The sequence below is a fragment of the Eptatretus burgeri genome, chromosome 2, assembly GCF_056783735.1.
Source record: "Eptatretus burgeri isolate ZD-2024b chromosome 2, Ebu_testis_v1, whole genome shotgun sequence".
Taxonomy (NCBI): domain Eukaryota; kingdom Metazoa; phylum Chordata; class Myxini; order Myxiniformes; family Myxinidae; genus Eptatretus; species Eptatretus burgeri.
The window spans coordinates 144907848-144932316 of NC_140962.1; the positions used below are offsets into that span (position 1 = coordinate 144907848).

Sequence of the window (24469 nt, forward strand, 5' to 3'; positions counted from 1 at the left end):
ATTTCATCGATCGATCACAGATCAATCCCATCTCATCTGTCTATCAGATAAATCCCATCTCATCTGTCTATCACAGAAAAATCACATCTCATCTATCTATCACAAATAAATCCCATCTCATGTATCTATCACAGATAAATCCCATCTCATCTATCTATCACAATTAAATCCCATCTCATCTATCTATCACAAATAAATCACATCTCAACAATCTATCACAGATAAATCCCATCTCATCTATCTATCACAATTAAATCACATCTCATCTATCTATCACAGATAAATCCCATCTCATCTATCTATCACAATTAAATCCCATCTCATCTATCTATCAGAAATTAATCCCATCTCATCTATCTATCACAGATAAATCACATCTCATCTATCTATCACAAACAAATCCCATCTCATCTATCTATCACAAATTAATCCCATCTCATCTATCTATCACAGATAAATCCCATCTCATCTATCTATCGAAAAATTAATCCCATCTCATCTATCTATCACAGATAAATCACATCTCATCTATCTATCACAGATAAATCTCATCTAATCTAACTATCACAGATAAATCCCATCTCATCTTTCCATCACAGATAAATCCCATCTCATCTATCAATCACAAATCAATCCCATCTCATCATTCCATCACAGATAAATCCCATCTCATCTGTCTATCACAGATAAATCCCATCTCATCTATCTATCACAGATAAATCCCATCTCATCTATCTATCACAGATAAATCCCATCTCATCTTTCTATCACAAATAAATCCCATTTCATCTGTCTATCACAGATAAATCACATCTCTTCTATCACAAATAAATCCCATCTCATCTCTCTTTCACAGAGAAATCCCATCTCATCCATCCATCACAGATAAATCCCATCTCATCTGTCGATCACAGATAAATCACATCTCATCTTTCTATCACAAATAAATCCCATCTCATCTATCTATCACAGATAAATCCCATCTCATCTATCCATCACAGATAAATCCCATCTCATCCATCCATCACAAACATATCCCACCTCATCTATCTATCACAGATAAATCCCATCTCATCTATCTATCACAGATAAATCCCATCTCATCTATCTATCACAAATAAATCCCATTTCATCTATCTATCACAAATAAATCCCATCTCATCTATCTGTCACAGATAAATCCCATCTCATCTATCCATCACAGATAAATCCCATCTCATCTGTCTATCACAGATAAATCCCATCTCATCTGTCTATCACAGATAAATCCCATCTCATCTGTCTATCACAGATAAATCACATATCATCTGTCTATCACAGAAAAATCACATCTCATCTATCTATCACAGATTTTTTCAGACCCTTTGGACAATTTGAGACCCTTGGCACTTTACAACCCTTTGGATCCATTTGATCCCTTTTATTCTTTGGCCCTTCGACCCCTTTACCCTCATCAGGCTCTTTTTAGAACCTTTAAACACTTTAGACCCCTTCAGACCCTTAAAACACTTGAGCACCTTCGACTCTTTGTGCAGATTAGATCCCTTCGACCCCTCATACCTCTCGACCCCTTTTAACCTTTCAACGTACGAAGCCACGTTAGACCCCTTCAGAAAATGGGGAAAAATATGCTACAAAAATCGCTTTTGACAACGTTTTTGGTGCACCATTCACATCACATCACAAATTGCGATGACTAATGAAACTAATATCCCAAAGTGAAACTGAAAAGACTGATCTATGGATCATTGGATAGGAAAACAGAATGAAATACTGTGAGATATACCGAATGGAAATTTCCGAAAGCAAAACAATGGGGAGTCCAGAGAAAGGGGCTGGTTGCGGACTGAAGAAGCGATGTGGAGAGGGACAGATGCCTGTTGTTCATCCGTTGGCTTGGCGAGAACTTCGGTGATCCAAACCATGTCTAATCCGTTTCCCATCCGAACATTCGTCAAATCGCCCTCACTCCCAAGTAGTACTTTAGAGGTATAACCAGCATGGATTGGAAATCCTCAGTGGAAGAATGGAACGAGGTTGTGGAGGTTGTCATCTCCATCCACTGCGATATCTGCACACTGAATTCCCATATCTACCAATATATACTTATTTGAGGTGAGACTTCTCCGAACCCGTCAGTACGGTGTTCCCTGCCAGCACAGGTGTATATTAGCTTCCCAAATGCTTTCGTTTTCGTTTGACAACATACATGGGTTGTTTGGCAGAGATTTGGTCCTTTTGGAGGTGGGCTGCCCAACAACCACAATCCTATTTCTGATCATACGTTGCGCCCACCCGTCGTGTAACCAAATTCATAGATTCTAAATGTGTGGATTCCATTGTCTTGGTGTTCAGACTGCTGTGCATGTTTGTTAAACTCTGCCAGCAGTGTTCGATTATCCTTTTACCAAAAGTTCTCCCAACGAGGAAACATTGGTTTTTCGAACCTTTCTGAAATTTCTTGTGAACTTTGCACCTTTACCAGTCTTGATCCCAGTTTGTGCTTGAGAGAGATACCTCCATGAATTCCTGATGTTTATTTATTGAGGGATGGGATAGAAGTGTTGCTCAGTGGTGAGATGTGTGGTTTTTAATATATTTTCAAACATGTCACTTTCCTTCTTTCTGATAATGTGCAACAGAAAACAGTAACTTTATTGTCAATGACACTCGTGTTTCTGCCGCACAGATTGAACAAGTGTCGCAACAATTGAAAAGAAATGACAAACGAATCGATGTGATTACATTGAAAAATGAAGGACTTTCAGAGAGTCTAACAAACGTTCTGAGCAAGCTGTCAGACATGGAACATCAGTTCCAGGAACAGCACCAACAGCAGGAGGAGGAGCGACAGAGGCAGCAACAGAATCACGTTGAGAACTGCCAACAAGTAAGCAATCATTATCAAACATATGGGATGGTGGATGACAAGAGGGTGAAGATCATGTTCACCTCCATATGTTCTGATGTGTTTTAACACCTTGCAGCTGCTTATTTTCACCTGCTGATGAAGCTCTCATTCATAAATGGTCCTCATCCTTCGTAGGACGGCACAATTTAACCTTTGTGCCTGAGTTTGACAAATACTATAACGCATTTGAACAACCACCAGACCTTTTGATCACATGCTGGATGCAGTGACAATGCTGTGCCGAAATTTAATGTGCTCAGACAACATCCCCAAATTGATCATGTGTATGATCGAAAGGCTTCATTGGCAAGAGAAAATCCAAAGGAATTAATCCTTCTCAGGCTACTTTTAAAATTTGGGTGGGGGGTGGGTGGGATGGGCGGGGAATACTCAAGAATGATGAGACCGAAAGCATCACCACCATCACAACATAGGTGTTGAAAAATATTCAAATTACAGACTTCTGGATTTAATTCGATTTCATGAAGAAAAGTATGATTATTTTACATATATTGAATATTTATTTTCAAAGTGAGAACAGAACTTCAATTCAAATGGCAAATGAAACATTTCTATATTCGTAAGTCATGCTTCATCGGATTTGATCAGTTGCTTTATGAATAAGGTTTAGAGAAAAAATCTATCTTTCACAGATAAATCCCATCTCTTCTATCTATCACAGATAAATCCCATCTCATCTGTCTATCACAGATAAATCCCATCTCATCCATCCATCACAGATAAATCCCACCTCATCTGTCTATCACAGATAAATCCCATCTCATCGACCTATCACAGATAAATCCTATCTCGTCTATCTTTCACAAATAAATCCCACCTCATCTGTCTATCACAGATAAATCCCATCTCATCTATCCATCACAGATAAATCCCATCTCATCTATCTATCACAGATAAATCCCATCTCATCTGTCTGTCACAGATAAATCCCATCTCATCTGTCAATCACAGATAAATCCCATCTCATCTATCTATCATAAATAAATCCCTTCTCATCTGTCTATCACAGATAAATCACATCTCATGTCTATCATACATAACTCCCATCTCATCTGTACATCACAGATAAATCCCAGCTCATCTATATATCACAAATATATCCCATCTCATCTATCTATCACAAATAAATCCCATCTCATCTATTGAGCACAAATAAATCCCATCTCATCTGTCTATCACAGATAAATCACATCTCATCTGTCTATCACAAATAAATCCCATGTCATCTGTCTATTACAGATAAATCCCATCTCATCTGTCTATCACTGATAAATCCCATCTCATCTGTCAATCACAGATAAATCCCATCTCATCTGTTTATCATACATAAATCCCATCTCATCTGTCTATCACAGATAAATCCCATCTCATCTATCTCTCACAAATAAATCCCATCTCATCTATATATCACAAATAAATCCCATCTCATCGATCCATCACAGATAAATCCCTTCTCATCTGTCTATCACAAATAAATGCCATGTCATATGTCTATCACAGATAAATCCCATCTCATCTATCTATCACAAATAAATCCCATCTCATCTATCTATCACAAATAAACCCCATCTCATCTATCTATCACAAATAAATCCCATCTCATCTGTCTATCACAGATAAATCACATTTCATCTGTCGATCACAAATAAATCCCATCTCATTTATCTATCACAGATAAATCCCATCTCATCGATCCATCACAGATAAATCCCTTCTCATCTGTCTATCACAAATAAATGCCATGTCATATGTCTATCACAGATAAATCCCATCTCATCGGTCTATCACAGATAAATCCCATCTCATCTGTCTATCACAGATAAATCCCATCTCATCTGTCTATCACAGATAAATCCCATCTCATCTGTCGATCACAGATAAATCCCATCTCATCTGTCTATCACAGATAAATCCCATCTCATCTGTCGATCACAGATAAATCCCATCTCATCTGTCGATCACAGATAAATCCCATCTCATCTGTCGATCACAGATAAATCCCATCTCATCTGTCTATCACAGATAAATCCCATCTCATCTGTCGATCACAGATAAATCCCATCTCATCTGTCTATCACAGATAAATCCCTTCTCATCTGTCTATCACAAATGAATCCCATCTCATCTGTCCATCACAGATAAATCCCATCTCATCTATCCATCACAGATAAATCCCATCTCATCTGTCTATCATAGATAAATCCCATCCCATCTATCCATTACAGATGAATGCCATCTCATCTCTCTATCACAGATAAATCCCATCTCATCTATCGATCACAAATGAATCCCATCTCATCTATCCATCACAGATAAATGCCATCTCATCTATCTATCACAGATAAATCCCATCTCATCTGTCTATCACAGATAAATCCCATCTCATCTATCGATCACAAATGAATCCCATCTCATCTATCGATCACAGATAAATGCCATCTCGTATATCTATCACAGATAAATCCCATCTCATCTGTCTATCACAGATAAATCCCATCTCATCTATCGATCACAAATGAATCCCATCTCATCTATCGATCACAGATAAATGCCATCTCGTATATCTATCACAGATAAATCCCATCTCATCTGTCTATCATAGATAAATCCCATCTTATCTATCCATTACAGATGAATGCCATATAATCTCTCTATCACAGATAAATCCCATCTCATCGATCTAGCACAGATTTTTTCAGACCCTTTGGACAATTTAAGACCCTTGGCACTTTACAACCCTTTGGATACTTTTGATTCCTTTTGTTCTTTGGCCTTTTGTTCCCTTTAGACCCGTCAGGCTCTTTTTAGAAGCTTTAAACACTTTACACCCCTTTATGACCCTTAAAACACTTGAGCACCTTCAACTGTTTGAGCAGATTAGATCCCTTCGACCCCTCAGACCTCTCGACCCCTTTTAACCTTTCAAGGCACGAAGCCACGTTCGACCCCTTTGGAAAATGGAAAAAAAGTTGCTCCAAAAATCGCTTTTGACAACATTTTTGGTGCACCATACACGTCACATCACAAGTTGTGATGACTAATGAAACTAATATCCCAAAGTGAAACTTAAACGACTGATCTATGGATCATCGGATAGGAAAACAGAATGAAATACTGTCAGATATACCGAATGGAAATTTCCGAAAGCAAAACTATCGGGAGTACAGAGAAAGGGGTGGTTGGTCATCGGTTGGCGTGGAGAGAACTTCGAAGATCCAAACCATGCCGAATCCGTTTCCCAGCCGAACTTTCGTCAAATCACCCTCACTTCCAAGCAGTACTTTGGAGGTATAACCAGCATGGATTGGAAATCCTCAGTGGTAGAATGGAACGATGTTGTGGAGTTTGTCATCTCCACCCACTGCAAAATGTGCACACTAAATTCCCATTTCTACCAATACATACTTATTTGAGGTGAGACATCTCCGAACCTGTCAGTACGGGTTTCCCTGCCAGCACAGGTGTATATTAGTTTCCCAAATGCTTTCGTTGTCGTTTGACAACATACATGGGTTCTTTGGCAGAGATTTGGTCATTACGGGGGTGGGTTGCCCCCCAACCCCAATCCTATTTCTGATCATTCGTTGCGCTCACCCGTCGTGTAACCGAATTCATGGATTCTAAAGGTGTCGATTACATTGTCTTGGAGTTCAGACTGCTGTGCATGTTTGTTAAACTCTGCCAGCAGTGTTCGATTGTCCTTTTTCCAAAAGGTATTCCAACGAGGAAAGATTGGTGTCTGGAAATGGTGTTAATTAGACTTTGTGAAATTCCTTGTCAACTTTGTACCTTTTTCCAGTGTTAATCCCATTTTGTGCTTGAGAGAGATACCTCCATGAATTCCTGGTGTTTATTCATTGAGGGATGGGATAGAAGTGGTGCTCAGTGGTGAGATGTGTGGTTTTTAATATATTTTCAAACACCTCACTTTCTTTCTTTCTGATTATGTGCAACAGAAAACAGAAACTTTATTGTCAATGACACTCATGTTTCTGCCGCACAGGTTGAACAGGTGTCGCAACAATTGAAAGGAAACGATAAACGAATCGATGTGATTACATTGAAAAATGAGGGACTTTCAGAGAGTCTAACAAACGTTGTGAGCAAGCTGTCAGACATGGAACATCAGTTCCAGGAACAGTGCCAACTGCAGGAGGAAGAGCGACAGAGGCAGCAACATAATCACGTTGAGAACTGCCAACAAGTAAGCAATCATTGTCAAACATATGGGACTGCAGATGACAAGAGGGTGAAGATCATGTTCACCTCCTCATGTTCTGATGTGTTTTAACACCTTGCAGCTGCTTATTTTTACCTGCTGATGAAGCCATCAATCATAAATGGTCCTTCTCCTTCGTAGGACGGTCCAATTTGGCCTTTGTGCCTGAGTTTGACAAATACTATAACACCTTTTCATGACCACCAGACCTTCTGATCACATGCTGGATGCAGTGACAACTGCTGTGCCGAAATTTAATATGCTCATTCAACATCCCCAAATTGATCATGTGTATGATCGAAAGGCTTCATTGGCAAGAAAAAATACAAAGGAATTAATCCTTCTCAGGCTACTTTTAAAAATTTGAAAGGGTGTGGGGGAAATACTAAAGAATGATGAGACCAAGAGCTTCACCACCATCACAACATAGTTGTTGAAAATATTCAAATTACAGGCTTGGTGATTTAATTTGGTTTCATGAAGAAAAGTTTAATTATTTTACAAATATTGAATATTTATTTTCAAAGTGAGAACAGAACTTCAATTCAAATGCCAAATAAAACATTTCTATATTCGGAAGTCATGCTTCATCGGATTTGATCAGTTGCTTTATAAATAATGTATAGAGAAAAAATACTCATCTATCTATCACAGATAAATCCCATCTCATCAAAATATCACATATAAATCCCATCTCATCTATATATCACAGATAAATCCCATCTCATCTCTCGATCACAAATATATCCCATCTCATCTATCCATCACAGATAAATCCCATCTCATCTGTCTTTCACAAATAAATCCCATGTCATCGATCCATCACAGATAAATCCGGTCTCATCTATCTATCACAGATAAATCCCATCTCATCTATCTATCACAAATAAATCCCATCTTATCTATCTATCACAGATAAATCCCATCTCATCTATCTATCACAAATAAATCCCATGTCTTCGATCCATCACCGATAAATCCATCTCTTCTGTCTATGACAGATAAATCCCATCTCATCTGTCTATCACAGATAAATGCCATCTCATCTGTCTTTCACAGATAATTCCCATCTCATCTATCTATCACAGAAAAATCCCATCTCATCTGTCTCTCACAGATAAATCCCATCTCATCTGTCTGTGACAGATAAATCCCATCTCATCTGTCTGTCACAGATAAATCACATCTCATCTATCTATCACAGATAAATCCCATCTCATCTGTCTGTCACAGATAAATCACATCTCATCTGTCTATCACAGAAAAATCCCATCTCATCTGTCTGTCACAGATAAATCCCATCTCATCTGTCTGTCACAGATAAATCACATTTCATCTATCTATCACAGATATATCCCATCTCATCTGTCTATCACAGATAAATCACATCTCATCTGTCTATCACAGATAAATCACATCTCATCTGTCGATCACAGATAAATCACATCTCATCTATCTATCACAGGTAAATCCCATCTCATCTGTCTATCACAGATAAATCCCATCTCATCTGTCTATCACAGATAAATCACATCTCATCTATCTATCACAGATAAATCCCATCTCATCTGTCTATCACAGATAAATCACATCTCATCTATCTATCACAGGTAAATCCCATCTCATCTATCTATCACAGATAAATCCCATCTCATCTGTCTCTCACAGATAAATCCCATCTCATCTGTCTATCACAGATAAATCCCATCTCATCTCTCTATCTCAGATTTTTTCAGACCCTTTGGACAATTTATGACCCTTGGTACTTTACAACCCTTTGGATACTTTTGATCCCTTTTGTTGTTTGGCCTTTCGACCCCTTTAGACCCGTCAGGTTCTTTTTTAGAACCTTTAAACACTTTGGACCCCTTTATGACCATTAAAACACTTGAACACCTTCGACTCTTTGTGCAGATTAGATCCCTTCTACCCCTCAGACCTCTCGACCCCTTTTAACCTTTCAAGGCACGAAGCCACGTTAGACCCCTTCGGAAAATGGAAAAAAGTTGCTCCAAAAATCGCTTTTGACAACATTTTTGGTGCACCATACATGTCACATCACAAGTTGCGATGACTAATGAAACTAATATCCCAAAGTGAAACTGAAACGACTGATCTGTGGATCATTGGATAGGAAAACAGAATGAAATACTGTGAGATATACCGAATGGAGATTTCCGAAAGCAAAACTATCGGGAGTACAGAGAAAGGGGTGGTTGTTCATCGGTTGGTGTGGAGAGAACTTCGGTGATCCAAACCATGCCTAATCCGTTTCCCAGCCAAACTTTCGTCAAATCCCCCTCACTCCCAAGCAGTACTTTGGAGGTACAACAAGCATGGATTGGAAATCCTCAGTGGTAAAATGGAACGAGGTTGTGGAGGTTGTCATCTCCACCCACTCCGATATCTGCACACTGAATTCCCATTTCTACCAATATATTGTTACGAATCTAGGAATTCGATTGCACACAACATTCAGGTTCCTTTAGTCAGTTTTGCCGATAAGTGCATGTACCCTTGATAGTTCACCTTCCATTGTTTAATGGGCAGAAATCGATTAAGCGCACTGCGAGATTCAATTTAATAGTTCGGGAGCGATCATAACACAATGGAGATGCCCCTCCCCCTCTTCTGCGAAGAGGAAGAAGAGCCCTCCCGTCCCGTTATTCATGACGTCAACAACTCCCTCCCACCCGTGATTCAGCGGGGGATGGATCACGAGGACATGAGTCACGCCGGGAGCGAGGGAGGGGGCGAATAGAAATAAAAAATGGATACTCTGCTTTGTTCGGGTGGGCTTTCAGTCGAGCTTCGGCTTCTGCTTTGTCTTGGCTTGGGTGTGGGCCGAGGTTTTTTGAAGGCTTTCTGCTTTGGCTTGGCTTTTCGTAAGCTTTTTTTGCTTTGGTTTGGCTTTTAGCAGGCCTTTGGGCTCTGACTTGGCTCGTGTTGTGAGAGGCTTTGCTCATCGGAAGAGAGTTAAGCTGGTTGCTTGGCTCGGAGTTCTTAGTCCGTGTTGTGAGAGGCTTTGTTCATCGGAAGAGAGTTGAGTTGGTTGCTCGGCTGGCTCTTCTTGGTTCGTGGAGCTCTTTGTTCTCCGCTTGGTGCGAATCATCGGCCTCATCTAGGAGGTGGTTCTTCGAGATAGCGACGCATCGACGGGAAGGATCGGCGCCTCGTCTCACCAGCACATGTTCGGAAGCGCGAGAGGATTCCCTGGAGCTTGGGAAGGATCGTGGCTCACGGCGATTGGGTCCAGCTCGCTCTCGTTGGAGTCCGATCTGAACAACTTGAAGACCACACGAGGTGGAGAGGTTCAGGATAGGTCCTGGGTTTCAGTTCACCTGTTCTCTGAGCTGGAGCCCGTTATTAAAGGCCTCAGCCACCATTTCTTGGGGGTGTGTGTGCGTACGTGTGTCCGTGGGCCCGTCGAATAAGTAGGAAATTGTTCAGTGCTTTGTGTGCTGTAAATGTTTGCATTGCATTTTGTATAGTCTGTATAGTTCTGCTCTTACGTGCTTCCCTAGTTCCCCATTATTATTAATAAATACCTCAATTGTTTTATGTTTTCAGCTCATCGCGTCGATTCTTTCATTGACTGAGCATTTCGTGTATTGGGAGTTAGAAAGCCGTTGGTTTGCCGTAAAAGGGGGACATTTGGACCAACGGTTCTCGGTGATGAAGCCGCTCGGAATCACGCACGGGACAGGCTCGCCTCAGCGGCTTGTTCCGTATGAGTTCCGTCGAGGGTGGAATACCCTGGAAGTTGGATCACATGGGTATTTAGGTAAATTGAAGATTGGCAATCGACCCTATCCCACGTGGTCTGCCCATTGGCGTATTTCGGTTCTTGTACAAGGACCCGTCGACTCGGACTTATCCGGGCGGCAATCTATATTCCGGGCAATCGGTCAGGCCGACTCGACTTGTGGCTCCGTCAGAGCGGTCGGCTCGCGGCCGACCCCCAGCACCGCAACGGTGGTTGTTGGGAGTGCGATTCGGCCCCCTCCGCCTCCGTAGCAAAATTCATAGTCGGATCAGGGGTATACGGAGCAAACCCCCCTGTGTCCCCAAATTACGAGTGTTATAAATTTTATTCCCAGCACGCAAAATGTTCAGCCAAAGCGAGCTGAGCCAGGTGGGTAGTGAGGTGGATGTAGAGTTAATGGCCCGGGGGGGTTCGTTTTATTATAATCGCACCACAGATTGTCGTCAGTGGGAGCGGCCTGTGCACGAACTTTACCGGCAACCAAAAACGGAGTCGAAAAATGGCGGCGCGGCCGTACCTCAGCGCGGCACGAGGCGTGAGCGGGTTGCTATTAATAGCACAACGAGCCGCAAGGCACGGCGAAAGCACTCCCGCCCACCGGTTTAGGCCGGTGGGCCACGTGGACACGATATACGCCGGGGCAGACGAATGAGGACGCCAACGCATACATGCATGAGCTTCATGGACACTTGTCGGATGCCTTGGACCAGTGGGAGTGTGCTGATAACTATATAGAAGAATTGCGGATTGAAATGGACGAGGCACAGGAGCGAGTTTGGGGGTTGGAAAAGGACTTATCCAACGCAGACTGGGTTCATGAGGATTATGTGCACACGGAATCACAACGATTGGCCGATGCACAGGAACAAATTCTGGAGCTGGAAGAGGACTTGGCCAGAAAGTCGAGGAGCAACATGGGGAAAAGACGAAAGTAGATTGGTTGCGTGGGTTTTTGTTACAAAAGGCGAGCGAACTGAATAAAAGAAAAGAGGAGGAGCAAATTAGTAATTCTCGGGATAGAAAGAACTACCGTGTCTGGAACTGGTGTTAATTAGACTTTGTGAAATTCCTTGTCAACTTTGCACCTTTGACCAGCATTGATCCCAGTTTGTGCTTGAGAGAGATACCTCCATGAATTCCTGATGTTTATTCATTGAGGGATCGGATAGAAGCGGTGCTCAGTGGTGAACTGTGTGGTTTTTAATATATTTTCAAACATGTCACTTTCTTTCTTTCTGATTATGTGCAACAGAAAACAGAAACTTTATTGTCAATGACACTCGTGTTTCTTGCCGCACAGATTGAGCAAGTGTCGCAACAATTGAAACTATACGACAAACGAATCGATGTGATTACATTGAAAAATGAAGGACTTTCAGAGAGTCAAACAAACGTTGTGAGCAAGCTGTCAGACATGGAACATCAGTTCCAGGAACAGCGCCAACAGCAGGAGGAGGAGCGACAGAGGCAGCAACAGAATCACGTTGAGAACTGCCAACAAGTAAGCAATCATTATCAAACATATGGGATTACAGAAGACAAGAGGGTGAAGATCATGTTCAGCTCCGCATGTTCTGATGGGTTTTAATTTTTAACACCTTGCAGGTTATGCTGTCATGGTTATGGTTATGTAAATGGTTATGGTTATCGGAGCTGGTTATGTAAATGTCATGAGACATTTACAAATGAAGTTTACTTCGGTGGAGAAGTGATGCTTGAAAATATTGCACTAAATGAAGTGTTGAGCTCACCACACGTCGGTGTGTTCCATTTACATTGTCTGTTGAACTTCCATGACTTGAAGTACATTTATACAACTTTGATAATATTTTTTATCTTTTCCCAAACAGTATTTTTATTGCTTTTCGTAAGTTTCAGATTCTTCATTATTTTCTACTGCCGATGTGTGGGTGTTTGTGTTTGACTGAAAGCAATTTAATTCAAGGCTGAAAGGCAACAAAAGGTGAAAATTTTGAAAGGCAGGCGTTTCCTTAGAAGCCGGTTACCGGTGACCCGCAGCCGTCTCCTCAGAGAAAAAATGTCAAAGGTCGCCGCCGACTTACTTCAGAGGCAATTTTTCGATTTTTTTTTAATTTTTTTGTCACCACGAAATCTCTACATCCCCCTGTTTTGACATCCGAGAAATGGAATATGGTTTCCTTAATGAATGATAGTTCATCTACACTATTATTATGTAACACACTTACTTCAGATTGCTCACTGTACTCCACCATGTGCAGTGTCATCTCCCTATTAAGAACTAAGGTATGGCCCAAATGTTGCTAAAATGACTCTAAAAGTGCTCAGATACTCCATCTTCCAGACACCTTGTTGTGCCCTAAACCATGGCCTTAAATTAATGAACCCTGTTTAAAAGCTCCTTGAACGAACTATACAGTATAGCTGAATTTCAGTCAACCAGTCAGTCAGTCATTATGTTAATGCAACTACATCCAGTACAGGCCTAACCACTTGTTTTTGTGGAGTTTTCCACCCCAACAGCATGATAATATGAGAACTATTTCACGTCAGAAATCATGCGAGAATGCATCTCCAGCCATCTAGGATCTTCCGGCTTCCAGGGCCCTAAGTGGGCCCTGAACACCGGCCATACAGCTGCGCTCTCTTTGCTCGCGGTGATGGTTACCTGCTACTTTTTAATGGTAGCCTCCTACTCCAAGAAATAAGGAAACCCCTGGAAAGGGGGTGTCGACTTTTTATCGGCACTATATATATATATATATATATATATATATATATATATATATATATATATATATATATATATATATATATATATATATATGTATATATATATATATATATATATATATATATATATATATATATATATACACACAAAAAATGTGTACATATATATTTTTACATAAATATTTCGACATATGTTTCTACGTGTGTGTGTGTGTGTGTGTGTGTGTGTGTGTGTGTGTGTGTGCCTCCTCCAAAACCATGAAACCGAGTACCCTGAAACTTTGCATGCAAAGGAAGTGAAGGAGTGAATATTGTGTGTTTGGGTTAATTAAAACACCCCTTTTGAAGATAATTTGCTGCCTTATTTAATTATATCCTATGTCAGGCACATCTTTGGACACCTTGCTCTCTGTCGATGGGGTCTTGATTCGCCATTTTTTTTTGGCCTGCTCAACAATGCCTTGACTTGGAACAGGCCACAACAATTTCTCCATGACAATTTTTTTTCTCACTTTCCTCACTCATATCACGGGCTGCCTGATCATCATACCTACGAATTGCGAGATACATTGCAATGCTTATAAACCCCTGGAGATGCCAGCGTTCGTGCCTTATCTCATTTCCTGCACATGCAATAACCTCTAGAATCTCTTCAACTAAGGCATATTACAACATTTAAGTTCGAGAAAGTGAACTTAGCAGCTGTTCTGACTGTTAAAAAAGTGTTCATTTCTCCAATTCGGACATATTTGATATTTTTGCCATCTCCGGAGATGTGTGTTTAATGTGACAGTTCGGTGATTGCTAATCACGTGCCAAGTGAGCTCTTCCTTCTCAACCATTTAGTTTGAATGCTTCCTTGGGTGCTTAAGGCACTTGGCGAGCGCTCTTCAATATTCACACTGTTACTGAATACTCTGCATCACTCGACGTTAAGAATGTTCAGAGGCCACTCGCCTGTGATGGCCCCGCATTGTTCTGCGGTCATTTCGACATGGTTGAATACAAGTATAAAAAAAGGAAACATTTTGTTGACTTCACAGCACCATAGCCGAGAGGTTCGCACACTCGCTCGAAGCTGTCAACCTGGGTTTAAATCCCAATCCAGCTATAAACTGTCATCTCATTGTTTCACATGCAGGGTGATCCATCAATGTGTGTGCCGTTGAACTGCACGTCACATCTGCCAGAACCCCTCCCCTACCTCCTCTTCCACTTCGCTCCCCTCTCCCTCTCTCTCCCCCTCTCTGTCTCTCTCTCTCTCTCTCTCTCTCTCTGTCTCTGAACGTTTGCGGGCTTTTGTTATGCCCAAACAGGTCACTTTCTTTCTTTCTGATTTGTGCATCAGAAAACAGAAACATTATTGTCAATGACACTGTCTTGTTTCTGCCACACAGGTCGAACAAGTGTCACAACAAATCAAAGTAAACGACGAACGAATCAATGTGATTACATTAAAAAATGAAGGACTTTCAGAAAATCAAAGAAATGTTGTGAGCAAGCTGTCAGACATGGAACGTCAGCTCCAGGAACAGCGACAACAGCATGAGGAGGAGCGACAGAGGCAGCAACAGAATCATGTTGAGAACTGCCAGCAAGTAAGCAATCATTATTATGCATGTGGGACTGCAGATGACAAGGGGGGGGGTGAAGATCATGTTCACCTCCACATGTTTTGATGGGTTTTAACTTTTAACACCTTGCAGGTTATGCTGCTCATGAGACATTTACAAATGAAGTTCACTTCTGTGGAAAAGTGGTGCTTGAAAATATTACACTAAATGAAGTGTTGAGCTCGCCACATGTCACTTTCTTTCTTTCTTTCTGGTTCTGTGGAACAGAAAACAAACTTTACCGTCAATAACACTGTCGTGTTTCTTCCACACAGATCGCACAACTCTTCCAACAGGTGAAAGTGAAGGACAAACAGATTGATGAAGTCACATTGAAAAATCAGGGACTTTCAGAGACTCTGACAAACCTTTTGTGCACCTTATCGGCATTGAGAACAGTTCCAGGAGCAGCGAAAACAGCTCCAGGAGCAGCAAAAATAGCTCGAGGAGCAGCGACGACAGTTCCAGGAGCAGCGCCGACAATTCCAATTGCAGCGCCGAGAGTTCCAGGAGCAGCAAAAACAGTTCCAGGAGCAGCGCCGACAGTTCCAGGAGCAGCGCCGACAGTTCCAGTAGCAGCGCCGACAGTTCCAGTAGCAGCGCCGACAGTTCCAGGAGCAGCGAAAACAGTTCCAGGAGCAGTGCCGACAGTTCCAGGAGCAGCACCAACAGTTCCAGGAGCAGCGAAAACAGTTCCAGGAGCAGCGCCGACAGTTCCAGGAGCAGCGCCGACAGTTCCAGGAGCAGCGCTGACAGTTCCAGGAGCAGCGCTGACAGTTCCAGGAGCGGCGCCGACAGTTCCAGGAGCAGCGCCGACAGTTCCAGGAGCAGCGCTGACAGTTCCAGGAGCGGCGCCGACAGTTCCAGGAGCAGCGCCGACAGTTCCAGGAGCAGTGAAAAAAGTTCCAGGAGCAGCGAAGCCACTCTTAGTGCTATTCTGGTACGATTTAACTTTTAACATTATTTCGCAGGTACTATTTTACTTTTAACTGTAAACTTGTCCTATTGTCAGGTCAGGCCAGATCAGATCTGTGACATGCAACAGGTATCATGTAAACCTGTACTTACCTGTTCCATAGTCGGGTTGTTGGAGATCAAACCGTCTCCCCCACCAGGTTTCCTGGTGAGGAGGGTGCTTGGATATGAACACCCAGCAAGATTAAAAACAAAACCTGTCAAAGGGCGGAGGAGCTCCTTGTGAGCCAACGCGCATCCATATCTAGTGCCCAACTGTGTCTGCAGACGTCCTCCTACAGTTGGGTTACTTCTTATTAGGAGGTTGGTGGCAGGATTTGCACTCTGACCACTGTAAAACCCTTCATTCCACAAAACATTCTCAAAGCATAAAAAAATCTGAAAACCCCCTCCGTGACAGTACCTTCTGTGCAGCTTCCCTAATAGCCTTCGGGACCCCCAATTCTTGATGATTGGAGGGAAACCATGGGCAACATTCCCGGGTCAGATTGCGGGAGAGTGTGTCGGAGTGGTGCTGAGGTGTCGTCTACCAGAATGCGGTCTCCTTGGGTTAACCTGAGGCTGTCCATTCGGGTGGGTGCCTGGAATGTCCTATCCCTAAGAGAGGACGATCACCTGTCTCTGTTATCATCTGAGCTCAAGCGTCTGGACATCGGTATTGCAGCTCTCTTTGTGGTTCGGAGACCGGATTGCGGCGAGATCATGGCGGGTGGTTACACCTGCTATTGGTCTGGTCGCTCTGATGGTTACCATGCCCAAGGAGTTGCTGTGGCTGTGTCCAATAAGCTGACTCCATTGATAATTGAGGTAACACCAGTCAACGAGCGTATTAATTATGAGACTAAGGATTCGTGACTCCTTGGGTGTCATTTCCCTGGTCTGTCTTGATGCGGCCATACCTGACCTGACCTGACCTGTCTGCAGTAACAGGAGCAGTGGCGACAGTTCCCGGAGAAACCACCACATTTCCAGGAGCAACAACGTTAGTTCCAGGAAGAGTGACAACAGTTCCAGGGGTAACGGCAACGGCAACGGCAACAGCACAATGAGCAGCAATGGAGGCAGAAACAGAATCCGGATGAGACCTGCCAAAAGGTAAGTCATCATAATCAAACGTGGGACTACAGATACCAGGGGGCTGAAGAAAATAAATGATATGATGTTTTTGATGACTTGAACTACATTTATTCTTTGATAATATCCCTGTCTTTTCCAAAGAGTATTTTTGTTACTTTTCATAAGTTTCAGATTCTTCATGATTTTCTCCTGCCAATGAAGTCATCAATCAGAAACGGTGCGTATCCCTCGTAGAACGTTCCAATTTGGCCTTTGTGCATGAGTTTGACAATTATTGTCATGTGTTTGAATGACCACCAGACCTTTGACTTACATGCTGAATACAGTGACTGACATTGTGTCCAAATTAAATGTGCTCAATTAAGTCCCAAATTAATCATATGTGTGATCAAAAAGCTTCATTGGCAAGAGAAAAATGAGAGGAATTAATAATTCCTGGGCTACTTTTAAAAATTGAATCAAAAAGTCATTGACAGTGTTGTCACAGGCTCACAGGATTGTCTCGACTCGAGAGGTATGCGCACTTGCCCCTGAGCCATTAAGCCTGGGTTTGAATCTCAATCCAATCACAAATTGTCATCCTGATTTCTCAGAGGCATGGTGATTCACAAATGTGTGTGCGGTCCCTCGGACTGACGTGAAATTGGGATTCCAGTCTACTGGCATAAGTGGATGTTAAACATCTCACCGTGTCCTTCTTGTGCAGAGTGGGCAAGCGATCGTAGAAACTATTTCAGATCTCGGGCTTAGAAACAGATAACTGGAGCCATACCAAACTGGCTATGCGGCATCGTGACCATGTTCAAACGTGACCATCACTTATCTCTGTTATCATCTGAGCTCAAGCGTTTGAGGTTCGGAGACCAGATAATGGCGAGATCATGGCGGGTGGTTACCTACTATTGGTCTGGTCGCTCTGACGGTTACCATGCCCAAGGAGTTGCTGCAGCTGTGACCAATAAGCTGACTCCAATAATCATTGAGATAACACCAGTCAATGAGCGTATTATAAGACTCAGGATTCGTCACTCCTTGGGTGTCGTTTCCCTCGTCTCCGTATATGGTGCAACTGAGGCGAGTGATCTCACCGTGAAGGACTCATTCTATGCCGCTCTTGAGTCTGTGGTTGATCAGTGCCCGAGTTGAGATACTCTTCGTCTTGGGGGATTTCGTTGCATCGACTGGAACTGATAGAGATGGTTATGAGACATGTGCTGGTCCCCATACGTCTGGAACTGTGAGCCACAATAGCACTTGATTTTCCTTGATTCCTTGATTTTGTTGATTCCTTGATCAAGTTCCTTGATTTTGCTGGAAGTCATGGACTTAAGGTGGCTGATTCATGATTTCAGCACCCACAGGCTCATCGCTGGACTTGGTATTCCAACGCAGGTGGTGTGGCAAAGGAGATTGACGACTTTCTCGTTGATGGTTGCTGGAGTATGATCCAGTCTACCGGAGTGCTCAGTTCCTCAATACCGACCATAGGCTTGTTGTAGCAACTCTGAAGTTGCAACTTAAATCCGGGAGAATGGTACCATCCTCGCTGAGGCTGGATGCTGGCAATTTTAAGGATGAGAAGGAAGCTGAGGAGTACAAGAATTATTTAATTTTTAACTGATTCTTCACTATTGAGAGATGGGGTGAAAAACGTTGATATCTCAAAAAGTTGTGGATGGATTCAGATGAAACTTGGTGGACTGGTTGGGTGTGTGACCACGACAAATGGATTCGATTTTGGTGAAAACCCGGATCCAACTGCTAGAATTTTTAAAGTGATTCTTCACGAAAAAGAGATAGTTCCAAAACCGATATTTAGCACATCTCAAAAATGTAATGTTCCAGATATGTTCTTGTGGATCAGGCATTGTCTGGTGGAGGTGTGTGCTCTAATGAGTGCCCTTCTAGTTTCCCATGTCTCATTGTTTTACAATCATGGTTTTAGAATCATGAAAGTTAATAATAGCCTGTGTGCACCATTGATGGTTGGAAGAGGAGTCCACCATGGGTGTCCGTTATCGAGCATTCTCCACTCTCTCTGCATTGAACCCCTTCTAATTCGCCTTCATGCTTGTTTACCAGGGTTTCCCTTGATGCCAACTGAAAGGCGAATTGTCATCTGAGCATTTGCTGATGATGTGTGTGTTGTGGTGTGTAATGGTGATGATGTCACCATGCTCCAAAATGAATTGGAAAAATTATCTTCGGCATGCACAACTGTAATAAATTGGAGTAAATGTGAAGCTCCATGGATTGGCCATACCCTGGCTGTTGGTTTGCCTCATCTTTACAGAGGCTTGCAGTGGGAGAAGGAAAGCATCCATTACCTAGGTGTATGCATTGGCACTCTTGCTTTTTTGGCTAAGAACTGGTTAAATGCAGTTAACAAAATTGGTAATCGTCGAGAAAAGTGGAGAGCAATAGTACTTAAATTGTCATACAGAGGTCGTGCCCTGGTGATTCATAATCTGGTGGCTTCCTTGTGGCAAAATATGATCGCCTTGCACCCTCCTGGTGCACTGCTGGCGACAATCCAGAAACATCTGCTTGATTTTTTTTCTGGGGTGGCGAACATTGAGTCAAGCCTGAAGTCCTTTAACTTCCATTGGTCGAAGGTGGCCACGGTCTCATTGACATTGTCAGCCGATTAATGGCCTTTGGAGTCATCAATGTCTGTCACTTTCTTTTTTCCACATCACCACGATCGCAGCCCACTGCCAACTATTTTGCTGAAAATGGCTGGCATGCTTGATTTCAATGAGGAACTTTTTCTCATGGACCTGCAACATGTGGACATCTGTCCATTGCCTTTGCTCCACCAAGACCTGTTGCAAGTCTGGCAGCCTCTTGTGGTACACCAACACACGGCTCATTATAACACCAACAACTTTCTCGATGAGCCTATCTTCTACAATGCACTTTTTCCTCATATACCTCGATCACGTGCTTACGTGCAATGCTTCATAAGCTCTGGTGTACATGCCACACGAGACCTGCTGAACAAGTACGAAACATGGCACTGAGTCGGGAAAATTGCGACTCCTGCTGGAATACACTCTTTAAGAACCGCCTCCCAGCTCATCCAGGAAGTTCTGCATACCTTTAGAAGTTTGGGACTCCATTTTGATGCCAACAACATTGTCCCTGTCCCTTCATTCCGCAGTTCCACGTAACATCAGCGGCGTTAACAGAAACGGTGATCCTGTCTTCCTCTCCACTTCCTGGTGTTGCTAAAAAGTGCCTGTACCACATATGTGTTATGACAGGGCATCCTTATGTGTGCAAAGACAGGTTGGATCCTGATGGAAGGGGATGCTGTCTATGGGGTCTCCCCCTGCCCACAATGGCTGCCATGTATGTCCTGCCTCTTGTAAACTGGACTGGGGCTATCTCTTGGAGAATTGAACATTTGATTTTACCCACCGATATTCTATTACACCATTTTAGTGTTTCAATACCGTCTCGTGCCACTTCTGTATGGCCTCCTGAAGATTGATATCACGCCTATGTCGACTGTGCAATACTGACGCCACTTTTCACTTTATCACCACAATTGTGCCGTCACGTGAACATTTTCTTTTCTTTGCGTACTTTTATTTTCGGATTGCCACCAATTTCCAAAAATCCTATCGAATCTGCTCTCACTAATTTTCTAAAAGCCGAAGGGAAACGAGCAATTTATAAAACAAGGAAAGCTAAACTTCTTGCAAACTCTGATGCTGACTCCAATGTTTCAACAGTTTTCAGGCCCTTGCCATCGCCAGACTACGTGCAGAATTTTATTTCATCAAAACTTAAATAATTTAGAACTGTTTAAGCAGAAATGGTGTCACAGGCATACATTGTGTAAAGTAGACCATAATGATTTCATTCGTTCATTTTAACTGTGTACTTGACCTTCTTTTTATGATTCGTGTTGAATGTTATGTGGAACTTGTTTTCTTAGCTTGTATGAATGAAGGTATGCAAAAGTCTCTCCCTCCCTCACTCTCCCCCCCGCCCCTCTTTATCCCTCCCCCCTCTCTCTCTCTCTCTTCCCCCCACCCTCTCTCTCTCCCTCTCTTCCTCTTCATTCCCTCCCTTGCTTGTGGCCCTCTGTCACCTTGCTCTTGCATAACCTTTGATTTTTGCAAGCAAAATTTATCCTTATCGTTTTGTGTTTATTTTAACAATAAAACATTCAAATCTTCAAAAACAAATATATAATTTATCCACTATTCATGTTTTCTCTAAAATGAAAATCTCACTGCCTTGCCATTGTTGTATGTCTCTGTTCGATCTGTGCAGTTTCACTCGATTACCAACTTGCTTCGAGGCAGAAATGTAATGAAGAAGAGGCGTGGTCTCTTACGGCACAGGTGAGCTGATGATGATGTGTTTTGAAATATGATAGAAATCATTGAACTCAAAATTGTAAAAATCTGAACAATCACAATCTGTCTCCATGTTTTGTTTTTTAAAATATTTTTGATCTACTCCTTTCAGATGACTTCTGTTGTGAGGACATGATCTGCCTGAAATGAACAGAGAATGAAGAAATGGTCTTGCTCCAAAAAGTTTGTTTCTTTGCATCAGTAGACATGCCCAGCCCCTGGCATAATCCGTTTTGGAAACTCATCGTGGACCATGGGGGCAGATGGAATCCCATCCAAAGGGCTCAACCGGGGCCACGGGACCGATTCGAAGAAAGTTGAGAAAGCTCCATCTGTAAATCAACCCGGTCAACAGTGATGGAACGCAACCCTCAACAACAGGTCATGGTGACTGTAGCAAAATTCTGAGGTACATTTGGGCACTTAATCTGAGCCTGAACCCAAATCCTTTCTCAAAACCGGCCCATCCCTGTCCCCTTAACAGAAAACTCCTCCAGTGTGTGAGGTTCTCTCTTCAGGTGAAGAAACGTCTCATACTCTTTCCTCCTCACCTCGTCCCATCTCATAACCGGCCCATACCTGTCCCCTTAATAGAAAACTCCTCCAGTGTGTGAGGTTCTCTCTTCAGGTGAAGAAACGTCTCATACTCTTTCCTCCTCACCTCGTCCCATCTCATAACCGGCCCATACCTGTCCCCTTAATAGAAAACTCCTCCAGTGTGTGAGGTTCTCTCTTCAGGTGAAGAAACGTCTCATACTCTTTCCTCCTAACCTCGTCCCTTCTCATAACCGGCCCATACCTGTCCCCTTAACAGGAAACTCCTCCAGTGTGTGAGGTTCTCTCCTCTGGTCTCAACAAGAACAACAACACAAGAAACGTCTCATTTACTTTCCAGGTGTTTCCAACAACCAACTCTATGCTGCTGACATTGAACTCCAATCAATGAATCATCTAATCTTCTTACTTTCCTGTCTGTTCTTTTCCAGATAATTATTTGATTACTGCCATGATGCATGCTGACTGACATTCTTCAGATATATATCTCCTAAATGTGACCCTCCCTCCCCAACCAACTTAACCCTCCCAAGTATAAGCATAACGTTTACCTTTGATCTTCCTCCAATTTTTCTCTAACTGTAAGAATCTTCTTCCAGATTCTGTTGGCTTGTGCTCTTCATTCCAGGTCTTCAAGTTTTGTGCCAAAAGTTTGCTTTATTTTGGTAAAATGTTTTGGGTTCAGTTTTTCAGATTTTACCACCCTCTTGTACCTGAGATTTCCCAGTCAGTGTGATAGTTAAGTTGGCCATCCCCCCATTCTAGTTGAAGTCATGGTTCCAGCCAATGAAGCCTTTTGTCGCTCCTGTGTGAAGCGGGGCCATCGCCGTGAAATATAAAACACACAGGAAATGGCGCTCTCGGCTGAGGCGCGGCGGTGATGGTTATGGTTAACCCTCAGCCAGGCAAAGATCCCCGGAGGGTTAAGCAGTAAGATAAGGTCTGCACGGCCATTGTGTACTTCACCCGTGTATGGGGTGGATCATCTGGTGTGGATGGTCACCCTACAGGTAGAGATCTAACCTGAGACGTTCATTTTGAGGCCACTCTGGTTAGACCCCTACCTGCAAGGTGACCATCCCCTCTTTCATTTTGAAGGTCACTTTGGAATGCTCATTAAGTCAGGCATTAGCAACATTATGGTCGCTCTTGAAAGATCCCCGGCATCAGTCTCGCTGACGCATGACGAAGATGGTGGGTGTTCTCTCTCCTGTCTTGCTGACAGACAGCAGGCTTCACATCGCAGCGAGTTAGAGGATGTCCTTCAAGTTAAAGTCTTTGTCGGTTATCAAGTTGGAAAGATTATTGTAAATTATCTGTTGTTCCTCTGAGTTTCTCAACTTTAATTTCATGCGGTGTCCTCTATTCTTCCAAAATTAAACTACGAGTGGATTTTGAAGAGTGCCGTCATAATTTTGTTGCATAATGTGGCAAACCAGTGGTCATTACATCTAAATTAATCAATTGCTCTGTTCCTGAATGCAAATTGGACTCATGAGAATACTGTATAAGAACATGAGAAATTTCCTTGCATGATAGGAATTGGGTTCCCCTAATTTCCAGGGAACACAATTTGATAACTGCGGGTTTGGTTAAAACACACACACACACACACACACACACACACACACACACACACACACACCCACACACACACACACACACACACACACACACACACACACCCACACACACACACACACACAATTTCTTGGCTTCACAAATGTGTGCACCATGCTGGGCCAATGAAGGAAAAGCTGTGCATTGTCATCATGATCAAATACCAATGTAAATATCCAATGGGCCCAAAAGAAGAACCAAGATCTTTTGCAACAACATATGCCCAAGGCCGTCAAATGTTTAGAAGTGAGATTTTTGCTAATTTTTTTTTGGCTCAGCTTTGGTAATTTTTGCATGGTTCCATCACTGTGGAAGAGGGCCTGTGGTGCAGAAGCAAGTTCATGGCTGAGGACATCCTGCAGATTATCTCTCTGCTTTGACACTGCTGATATCCGGTGGAAGAGGACTTCAGGGTCGACCAAGAACTTTGCAGCCTTGATGGAAGTCACATTCCTTCTCATAGTTGCAAATGTTTTTGTCTTTGTGTGAGCATCGGAATCCCAGAAGCTTCCTGTCTTTTTATGTTCAAGGAGTCTTTTCTTAAGAAATGTGGCACTGTTCTTTTGGGCTTCTTCTAAGAATCCCACCCTTGATGATTTTCCAAGCAAGAGCTTTTCCAAGAGCAGC

At 42.6% G+C, this 24469-nt stretch overlaps 1 protein-coding gene across 1 annotated transcript in view; it reads left to right on the forward strand.

The window, feature by feature from the left end:
- LOC147033425 (uncharacterized) overlaps positions 1–23928 on the forward strand; it is a 41031-nt gene extending 17103 nt beyond the window's left edge. The window contains exons 4-11 of the mRNA XM_085871614.1: positions 2690–2890; positions 6936–7136; positions 12218–12418; positions 15027–15227; positions 15518–16182; positions 17142–17312; positions 21582–21652; positions 21780–23928. Of these exons, the coding sequence (XP_085727740.1) occupies positions 2690–2890; positions 6936–7136; positions 12218–12418; positions 15027–15227; positions 15518–16182; positions 17142–17312; positions 21582–21621 (1680 nt within the window). The 3' untranslated portion in view covers positions 21622–21652; positions 21780–23928. The remainder of the gene's footprint in view (positions 1–2689; positions 2891–6935; positions 7137–12217; positions 12419–15026; positions 15228–15517; positions 16183–17141; positions 17313–21581; positions 21653–21779) is intronic.
- The last annotated feature ends 541 nt before the right edge of the window (positions 23929–24469 follow it).